This window comes from Prorops nasuta, unplaced genomic scaffold (genome assembly GCF_024137725.1).
Source record: "Prorops nasuta isolate Cenicafe-Biocafe unplaced genomic scaffold, Cenicafe_Pnas_1.2 PNAS00022, whole genome shotgun sequence".
In the NCBI taxonomy this organism is placed as follows: Eukaryota; Metazoa; Arthropoda; class Insecta; order Hymenoptera; family Bethylidae; genus Prorops; species Prorops nasuta.
Genome location: NW_027116819.1, coordinates 974,405 through 985,004, shown reverse-complemented (window position 1 = coordinate 985,004; position 10,600 = coordinate 974,405). Strand labels below are relative to the sequence as shown.

The 10,600-nt window shown below is 32.9% G+C and overlaps 1 protein-coding gene across 4 annotated transcripts; it reads left to right on the top strand.

The window, feature by feature from the left end:
- Window positions 1–444: 444 nt before the first annotated feature.
- LOC136781240 (CD109 antigen-like) lies at window positions 445–10,203 on the top strand. Of its 4 annotated transcripts, none has more exons than XM_066740083.1 (23): window positions 445–734; window positions 2,360–2,436; window positions 2,922–3,114; window positions 3,187–3,411; window positions 3,481–3,731; window positions 3,795–3,956; window positions 4,025–4,196; window positions 4,265–4,456; window positions 4,515–4,616; window positions 4,699–4,832; window positions 4,902–5,022; window positions 5,091–5,234; window positions 5,305–5,424; window positions 5,500–5,554; window positions 6,369–6,591; window positions 7,024–7,141; window positions 7,236–7,422; window positions 7,502–7,662; window positions 7,724–8,878; window positions 8,950–9,125; window positions 9,198–9,369; window positions 9,452–9,554; window positions 9,628–10,203. In XM_066740083.1, the coding sequence occupies exons 2-23, from the start codon at window positions 2,369–2,371 to the stop codon at window positions 9,828–9,830; spliced, it is 4,437 nt and encodes a 1,478-aa protein (XP_066596180.1). In that variant the 5' UTR covers window positions 445–734; window positions 2,360–2,368; the 3' UTR covers window positions 9,831–10,203. The 4 variants fall into 4 exon arrangements, with proteins under 4 accessions (XP_066596180.1, XP_066596179.1, XP_066596178.1 ...); XM_066740082.1 differs by lacking the exon at window positions 445–734 and adding an exon at window positions 1,616–1,753; XM_066740081.1 differs by lacking the exons at window positions 445–734; window positions 2,360–2,436 and adding an exon at window positions 2,619–2,849.
- The last annotated feature ends 397 nt before the right edge of the window (window positions 10,204–10,600 follow it).

Genomic DNA, 10,600 nt, shown 5'->3' with positions numbered 1-10,600 from the left:
CCTATATTGATTAAATCCTTTAAGAAAATCCTTCAAAAGTTTCATTTAAGTAATTAAAAAATAATTGCCTAAGCTAATTAGGCATAAAGGATTCCTTCAAAATTTGTATTTAAATAACCATGCGAGATTTATTTGTTAAAGGAAACTTTTATCGACCGAGTAGAAAAAATCTACGGAAAGCTACATTCGATTAATCCGAACTTCAATAAGAAGCTCTTAACTAGAACAAAAAGTAATGGAAGTTTTATCGAAGAAATGTAAATACAAGTGCATAAAATTGACTTAGAAATGTAAGTGACAGAAAGGGAAGGAAACAAAAAGTAGAAGGGCGGAGTTGGTTTGGATGAGTAAGAATGGTGGATAATGATGAGGGGGCTTGCACGGGAGATGCATCGGATCTGAGCATATTTGGTTTGGGCCCGGCGTCCGGTGGAAGAAAGGAAGGAGGAAAAGGTGGTGGTGGTAAAGTTGGAGAAGAAGGAGGTGATCTCGTCACGGTTCTCCCTAACGGTAAAGAGTAAACCAGGGACTTCAGGGAGCAGTGGAGATCGAAGGCAAACCTGTTTCCTGCGATCCGCTTTCTCGCGGCCATCATTGGCAGTTCTGCGCCACTTTGTCACACTTCGTTACGTTTCTTGCAAAAAAGTCTCAACGTTATTCGTGCCATTTTACCGAAATTCTTGAACCGATAGTCATCGGTGAAGATCTTCCCTTTGATCTCTCATTACCACCAGGTGAGTCTAAGACCAAGAAAAGCTATTTCCTCACTCATATATATTTGTTACCACCAATGAAACACTTACAAAATCATCTGAACCACCCAAATACCATTCTACCATTTCTTAACACAGGATCCAGTTCCTACGATCCAAACCTAACCGCTTCTGCTTTATTTACACGAATTACCTAACTTACAATTATCCAAGGTTTAACTTCAATCGGCAACATCCTCTTTCGCAAATCACAATTTTTCTCACTTCCTTCCTCAATCCTGTAATAGTGCTTATTATTTACCTTTAAACTTTTGTGTCGTTTTATGCGAATACTTTGTGAAAGGTTTGTTAGTACTTTAAATACTGGTTTTTACTTTTGTGTTGTTGTTAAGGCTCAAAAAAGGAATATTTTATCGTATACGAGTGATTTCGTTTATTTTTGGATATACCTGGTATTATGCTGTTGTTTTTTCAGCATTCTTTGTAATACGAGCTTTTTTCGTTTGTTGCTTTTTGACAAAATAATCCACGCTTTCGGCAGAAATTTTTTCATCGACGTTAAAATTCGAGTCGCGTCAGCAGCACAAACATGTGAACTTCCGGGTATTTTAAGGTGAGAGAATTGAATGCCCGAATGGCAGTGAATTCTCGATGATTTCATGTGTGACATGTCGCGTGTATAAATAATGATGGCATACGTGATCGTTTTCCAAATCGGTCGAATCCACCAATGAGAAGCTCAATCAGTTGCGTAATTTTATGTTGTCATCAGCCCTTCCCTCCTATTTTTTGCAGCATTACCTGCATACTGTACATACACAAAACATTTCGTCAGTTGGCTTTATCGACTCTTCGTTAGTTACTTTTCAAATTTTTTTACCATACTAGAAAAATCTCCAAATACTTTACTTAATATAACATTGACATATGTTAAAACTAGTGAAAGATTTTTACCCGTACTCCAATAACCTAATTTTACCATTGTTCGCTTTTTTTCTCATCATTACTTTATTTTTCACTCCGAGAACGGTGAAAAGATGGTAAATAGAACGTGTACCATTGTAATCTTTGGTTGATTTAATCTCACTATTTAATTTGTTTTCGTGACAGCCTTATATAACTATAAAACAATCAAAATCTTCCCTATTGTTAAATGGTATTTTTAACTATTATAATTATACGGGAAAATCCCGCTGTAACAAATAAAATTCTTTTTCAATGATCAAAGGAAAACGCTTGATCCTTAACAAAGTTTGCTCACAATAACATTTATCGCGATCGTAAAGGAAAAATTCTACTTTACTCTCTCTTGCAGTATAAATAAAATCTGTTTAGCAATAATAAAAAATAATTCTATAGAGAGTTTTGTGTTTTACGTGTTTGACTAATTTGATTAACTTTTTACCTTTAACGATTTTAACTTAATCAAAGGTGTCTAGTCTTATAAATCAGTTTTTGTCTTAAATAATTTAAAAAGGAAATTATTGGATTATTCCATCCATTATATTTCCAGATTCTATTTTGGATGGTTTTTAGATCCTTCATTTAAAACATTAATTATTAGTCCGGCTTACATAAAATAATCATAAAGTAATTATTCCAATTACAATAAAAATTTAATGACTTATGTAAGATATTTTTTTCAGAGATCAATAATGGATTGGCTAGCGTTTTATCGCTGCATTTTTATTTTAGTATTTATTAACTATGCATCCGCAGAATCGTAAGTAAATGAAATTTTCTAAAATAACTATTTGTTTACAAGATATAGAATGTAGAAAGATTGCATAAAGTTAAAATTTAGTATAAAAATATTACAGATAAGGTCATGTGTTCAGTGATTTGAATTTTTTTTTCGATCCGGCCATTTTGTTTTCATTTGTATACATTCCAAACGCTGTCTGAATTCTGAACTACCCGAGCTACCGTAACATTTTTAAAGGAATATTTGATCAAGCATTATCAGCTATGACCTCATCGTTTCATCATGGCTTATAAAATCGTTTATATTCCGAATCCAAATTCTGTTAATTTTATAATATTCAAACATTATTTTATACAATTGCTTGTTATATCGCTTCAATTTTTCGTATTTTGGTCTTTACATTTACATTTAAAATCAAAACAAACAACTCTGTAAATATCACTTATTTATTTTTGTTTTATGATATTGTACCTTCAGGGAGTGTAATTCTACTATTTTTGCAGATTTTACACAATCACAGCACCAAGTGTTGTAAGACCAGATTCGGAATATCATGTAGCTGTAAGCACTGCTGGTATCTCAACCATATCAACGGTTTTTGTTGAACTCAGTGGAGATTTGGATAATGGAGAACGTTTCAGTGCCTCCCAAACGGTTGAAGTTTTACCTTATTCAAAAAGAATTGCTAGATTAGAGGTATAATTAATTTTGCTTATGTTATTTTTCATTTTCACCATTATAAATTTAATAATAGCATGTTTTATGTAGATTGGTGAAACCTCCCCTGGAACATACAGACTTTCTGTTCGCTCTCTATCAGGAATTGAATTCTCAAATTCTACAACAATCGAATATATTCATAAAAGTTATTCAACTTTTATCATAACAGATAGAGCAATTTATAAACCAGGTACTAAAGTTTTGTTCAGATGCATTGTTCTGGATTCAAATATGCGTCCAAGCTTGACAAGACAATTAGATGTCTATATCGTTGTAAGTAAATTATAAAATATTAATTAATGCCCAAAAAATTAGAAGATTTTGAGTAATCAATTTTTAAAGGATGGCAGTGGAAATAGAATTAAACAATGGAGTAGACCACCATTAACTCGTGGGATTTTCAGTGGAGAGCTGGAGCTATCAGAATTCCCAGTGTTGGGTGAATGGAAAATTGTTGCAAATGTAGCTGGTCAAACTTTTGAAAAAGATTTTACAGTTGCTGAGTATGTTTTGCCCAAATTTGAGGTCACCATAGATGCACCAGAGCATTTAACATTTAAGGAAGGGAAAATTCCAGTATCTGTTTCGGCTAAGTAAGTAATTATTAAGAAATAGTGATGAATTGAAAAGATATTTATTTTGCATTTTTCTTAAAGGTACACATATGGAAAACCTGTCAAAGGAGAAGCAACCATTACTGCGTATCCAGATATTTTTTCTGGAATTATTCAACCAATTTTCCAATCACCCGTAAGAAAAGTATTATCTAATTTTACTGGAAAAGCCACTGTTGACTTTGACATTATGTCTGAATTAAGGTAATAAATGCTTTATCAACACAAACAAGTTTATAATACATGATTTTTACTATTTTTAAATCCTGTAGATTATCTGATGACTATGAAAGACCAATTATGATTGATGTAGCAGTTGAAGAAGCATTAACTGGAAGGAGGCAAAATACGTCAATGAAGATGACTCTTTACAAGCATAAATATACCATGGAATTAATAAAAACTTCTGAGTATTATAAACCTGGATTAAAATATACAGCTTTTGTAAGATAATTACTTTAATTTTAATGAAGTCTTTCAAAGCTTTTCTTAATTAATTTTTGTTTTTATAGATTAAATTAGCTTATCACGATGGTTCTCCAGTACGCGATAATAAGAACCCTGTGTTGATTGCTTATGGATATACTTATAATCCATCAGCTTATTTTAATATGACAAAAATGCTGGATGTAAATGGAATGATTCAATTAGACTTTTATCCTGCTAAAAGTGAAAATAATTTGTCTCTCCCCTTAAATATCGAGGTAATTCTAAGCGCAATTCTTAATCAGCTTTCATATTAATAAAATCAACTTAATTTAGGCTCAATATTTGAATTTTCACCAATGGTTCCCACAAACTAATCAAGCTATGTCAAGAAGCAACGAATATATCCAAGCTACTCTGATAACTGAAGAACCTTCAGTAAGTTTAAAATTATCTCTAGCAAATAAGCATAAGAAATTGTATATTTTAACTGCAATTTATGATTTACAATTTATTATAGGTAAATAGTGATATAGTGATTGAAGTAAATTCTACGTCTCCGTTAAAATATTTAAATTATGAGGTTCTTGCTCGTGGAGATATCGTTGATGTAGGCTCGTTTAATGCTCGTGGAAATAGCACTGTAACCTTCCAGTAAGCATTTTTTAAATAAGGCATTTATAGACATTTTTGATTTTTCTAATTAAATTGTTGTTATTTTAGTATTTTTGCGAGGTCTATCATGGCTCCTACAGCGCACATTATTGTTTATTACTTACTTGAAGATGGAGAAGTTATAGCTGATGCTTTAGATGTAGAGCTTAAAGGAGCTTTACAGAATTTTGTAAGTGATAGAATTGCAGAAAAAAGAAAACAAAGAAATTTTGTATATTTTTTATCTTATTAAAAAAGGTGGATATTCAAGTCACACCTGGAGAAACTGAACCCGGAGATGACGTTAGCCTTCTAGTATCTTCCAAACCAAACTCTTATATTGGATTATTAGGAGTTGATCAGCGGTCACTGCTTTTAAAATCTGGAAACGATATCTCACTAGTATGTTTAAGAATTGCATAAAACACGAGTTATTTTTTAAAATTCCTTTATAATATTATCATTGTTTTAGAGTCAAGTTATGAAGGAGCTAAGATCTTACGACAACGTGGAGGAATCTCCCTACTCTGATTTGGACTTTGGTCGTTCCTTCTGGCGGCCTGGATCCGGTACAGCAGATGATGTTTTTAAGGTGGCAAAAAATATTGCAATCAAAATTAATTCTGACCAAAACTTAAATTAATTTCTTTAACTTCTTTTTTACTAGAAATCTGGAGTCACCATTCTCACCAATGGATATGTACATGAGAACTTCCCTCTTCGTAAGTAATATATTTTTGTTCTAGAAAGAATTTGAAACATTGTAATGGATATTCGAAGTATTTCAGTTAAATTTTGATCAAGGCATGAAAAATAATGATTAGATTAGTGTCGGCGAGAGTCTATTGCTGAAACTCACCAGACTAAAACCAATTTAATTTTTAACAAAAGGCTTGTATGTGCATAGTATACTACAGATCTAGTTTGGATGGAGTGATGTTTGCAACTGCTGCAGCGGGCTCAGCTCCAGCTACATTCCCGTCCGAGAAAGTCAAAGTTCGCAAGAATTTCCCCGAAACTTGGCTTTGGCAAACGCTTGATGCTGGGTAATGCCAAAGAATTGATTATAGAAATTTAGTTTCCATACCTTTTCAATCTTCGTTTCATTTTTCCTTCTTTCTCTCAAATTTTAAAAGGGTTTCAAATAATTACACTGTAAAAGCCTAAAGCTTCTTTACACTTTTCTCATAACTTATTACTAGACTAAACTGAACTTTATTCTTTCTATCTTTTTCATCTAACAAAAATTTCAACGCATACATAAATCAATGTTTATTAAAACATTTGCTATTTATATGAAATAATTATCTTATGATTAACAGCAAAAGTGTTAATTTCTTTGCAAAAAGGGTGAAGGATTTTAGTGTAAATAAATTTGGTTATGGGGTGATCGAAGCTTCATTGTTTTCAGGATTGGCAGAAGAAAAAATATGAAAATTCTCTTTTATAACAGCAGTTCATAATTTGTACCATCAATATGTTAGAAATAGCATACGTTTGTTTTGTGGCAATATGATAAATGGGATTGGATTACAGGGCAGCCAGGGAATCTAAGTGGTAGAATAGAAGGCGCATCACATGGGGCATCTACTCTTAGGCCTGACATTGGTCCACCCGTTACACACAGATTAGCAACAAGGCCACCATTGGCAGGTCCTTACGCATTTTCTCGCATCCCATTCCCTGTGTGGAATAAGCCCCGTGTTTTCCTTATGCATGACATCTTAAACACATGGCTTTTTACGAACTTCTCTTCAGGGTATTTATTTATGTTGTATATCATAGCTTTATGTGCATGCTTTCGTACATAGTTTTAACTTTTTTTATATTTTCTTTTTCTGTGAGCTGTATAGTAAAATAATCATTGGAACTACTGCATTAACTATAATTGACTAATTAATTAAATCAGAGGATCTTCACAAAATTATTCAAATATTATTAATGAAATAGTTCCATTCATTTTATTCACACATTATTGTGTTTTTTGTATAGTTTTCTTGTAAATAAGTTCTAATGGAGTGAGCTTTATATATATATATATTGCAAATATTTTTCACTTTGCCAAGCAAAATTCTGTTCATTCTTATTTCTCTAATCTCTTCATTTGACATACTATACCTTTCCTGACTCTATAGAATAACAAATAATTTCGATGATTGAGAGTTGATGTATAAGATATTTTTTTCATCAGGCCAGAAGGAAGGACAGAATTGAGACGAGCAGTACCAGATTCAATCACCTCCTGGATTCTCACTGCTTTTTCTGTGAATGACGTTCATGGATTAGGTCTCATAGAGCAACCGAGAAAAGTAAAATAATATTTTTAGATTTTAATAAATTAAACAATTATATGTACTCTAGGGTATGAAATAGGGAGAGAATATAATTTTTTTAATGTTACAGCTCAAAGTCTTCAGACCTTTCTTTTTATCAATGGATCTGCCATACTCTGTGATTCGTGGTGAAACTGTTGCTATACCAATTGTAGTATTTAACTATATGAACAAGGATCTGATTTGTGAAGTTTTGTTAGAAAACGCTGATGAATTTGAATTCGCTGAAGTTTCCAATGACGTAAATGATGCGCCAAGTATGTATATTCACTGATCAATCACATAATTTTAGTGAATTTTCTTTGAACCGTATTGAAGCATTTGAATGATTTCCAGAATTAGAGGTGTATCGTAAGAAGCAGATCGAAGTAAAGGCAAATTCTGGTTCCAGTGTATCATTCCTAATTATTCCTCAGAAACTTGGGTACATCACAATAAAAGCTATTGCCGATGGTCGCGTGGCTAAGGATATCGTTGAGCATAAATTGCTAGTGAAGGTATATTTCAAATTGATTAATTTAAACAAAGTCACAATTATTATTTGATACAAACTTTTAGGCCGAAGGAGAGACACAGTACAGGAACAGAGCAATTTTTATTGATTTACGAAATCAAAGGAGTCTAAAAACAAATATCAGCGTGGATATTCCTAAAAACGCAGTGTCTGGATCTGAGCATGTAGAAATCTCCGCCGTAGGAGACATTCTAGGACCTAGCATTCCAAATCTAGCAAATTTGATCAAAATGCCATCGGGGTGCGGGGAGCAAAACATGTTAAACTTTGTGCCAAACATCGTAATTCTCAACTACTTAAGGAATACGAATCAATTAACACCGGCAATTCAAAGCAAAGCCTTGAAATATTTGGAGATTGGTTACCAACAAGAATTGACGTATAGACACAAGGACGGTTCATTCAGTGCTTTTGGTATGTCGGATGCTAGTGGTAGCACATGGTTAACAGCATTCGTGGCTAAATCCTTTAAGCAAGCAGCTCAGTATGTGGCAGTGGAAGATAGAATTATCAACGATGCTTTAACGTGGTTGTCGAATAATCAGGCAGCTAATGGTAGTTTTCCAGAAGTCGGTAAAGTTAGTCACAGGGATATGCAAGGCGGTGCTGCCAAAGGTTTGGCTTTGACGGCTTTCACATTAATCGCCTTCCTTGAGAAACCGGATTCCAGTGATAAATTCAGGAACACCATCAACAAAGGGGTCAACTACGTTATTAGAAATATGGAGGACTTGGATGAGAGAGACGTATATGCTTTGAGTCTTTGTACCTATGTCCTTAATTTAGCAAGGCACTCATACGAAGTTACTGCGTTCAATATGCTACAAAACGCAGCCAAAACTGAAAATGATTTTAAATGGTGGAGCAAACCTACTCCCAGCAACAATAAGAATCCTTGGTATTCACTACCAAGGTCGGTAGACGTCGAGATGACTTCTTACGCCCTTCTGACTTATCTTAATAAGAATCTTCTGACTGATTCTATTGATATCATGAAATGGATGGTGAAACAAAGAAATTCTGAGGGTGGTTTTGCTTCCACTCAAGATACCGTAATAGGAATTTATGCTCTTGCTAAATTGGGTGAGAGATTAGCCAGCAGAAACAATGATATCAGAATAACGTTCACTTACGAAGATGGTGGAAAAAATTATATTAATATCAACTCTGGAAACGTTATGATTCTACAGAAACATTTGGTAATTAGTTTTTTCTCTTTTCTAATTATTTGATTATTCGGTCTAATTTAATTACTGTTTCAATACTCTAGTTGCCCAAGAAAACACGATTAGTAAATATCACTGCGTCAGGCACAGGATTCGCACTGGTTCAAGTATCTTCTCAATACAATCTAAACGTAACTGGAGCTTGGCCATTGTTTACATTGGATCCCCAAGTCGACAAGAATTCCAATGCTAATCATCTGCAATTGTCCATTTGTTCAGGGTAAATTTAAGTAATTTACGAAAAATCGAGTGGTCCTTTAAACAATCATTTCTGTTTTATATTATTTTTTAGATTTGTACCGACAAAAGAAGCTAATGAAAGTAATATGGCGGTGATGGAAGTCTCTCTTCCCTCAGGGTTTACAGTTGACAGGGACACTCTGCCGAGCTTAGAAGTATCGCAGAATGTGAAGAGAGTCGAGACACGAAATGGCGATACCATGGTGGTGCTCTATTTCGATAAAGTAATGTTCCAGACCTGACAAATGATTTGAATTAAAGTCAGCTTTTTACGAAATTCCTGTAAAATTTGAATGTCATTTTTAGATGGTGAGACAGGAGTACTGCCCAACAGTTTCTGCCTTCAGAACACACAAGGTAGTCAAACAAAAACCTGTTCCTGTCTCAATTTACGACTACTATGACTCATGTAAGTATTTGAAAATAATTTAACTAAGTGAAAAATCAACAATGTTTTTAAATGGTAATTTTACTGATTTTAGCTAGGAGAGCGAGAGTCTTTTACGAACCACGAGCAACTACGATTTATGATCTGTGCGAGGACGAGGATTTCAGCGATTTGTGTACGACGCAATCAGGAAAACAAAAGCATGATAATGATATTCATTCCGCTGGTTCACGCACGGAAAATTGCTCTCTTTTAATGATAATTCTTTTTTACATTATGCTTCGTAAGTATCTTTAATCGATTATACTGAGAAATACTTGCGAATCAAAGTAATTAACTAACAAAGAAGTGTATAAAAATGCGAACCAAAGTATTTCTTAGCTGTAAATTTCATTGAAAGTTTCGATATTTTCTACTTTTATTACGGCAAAAGGTCAGGAGAATTATAACACTAAATCTATCCAACACATTTGTTTTGAAGGAGTTAAAGATTATAAAATATTTACTATTTCTAAATAAACTATTTTTATTCATATTCGCACACATTGAGATGACGATCATTTCATCATGATAGGTTTAGTGTTAAAGAACAAAAATTTGTTTGAATATTGACCCTAATGCATATATTTATATGTATAATTTAATAATACTTAATAAAGTGTTTTATTGTTATAAATTGTAAATTTATTATTTCTCTTTGTACATTCCTAAATTTCTCCGCATATATATACATGCTTATAGAATCTTTTTATAGCGGAAGCCAAAATGATTAGATTATTTTTCATCACGTGATATAAAAAATATAGAACCAATTACGGCAATTTTTAGATAAAAAAATGTAATGGCGTATGCAGTATGAATCAAACCTTTATTTTTTTAAGGTTGGATAGTGATAAAAGCTAATTTAGATAAGATAAATTTACCAAAAAATAGACTAACATTTCGTTGGAGCCAATTATTTTAATAATTTTCAAGAAATAAAGATAATTGCACAGGTAGGTAAAACAAACAAATTAATTGCTAAGTGACTATTAATTCTATTTTGATCAATTTTACAGAATAAACAT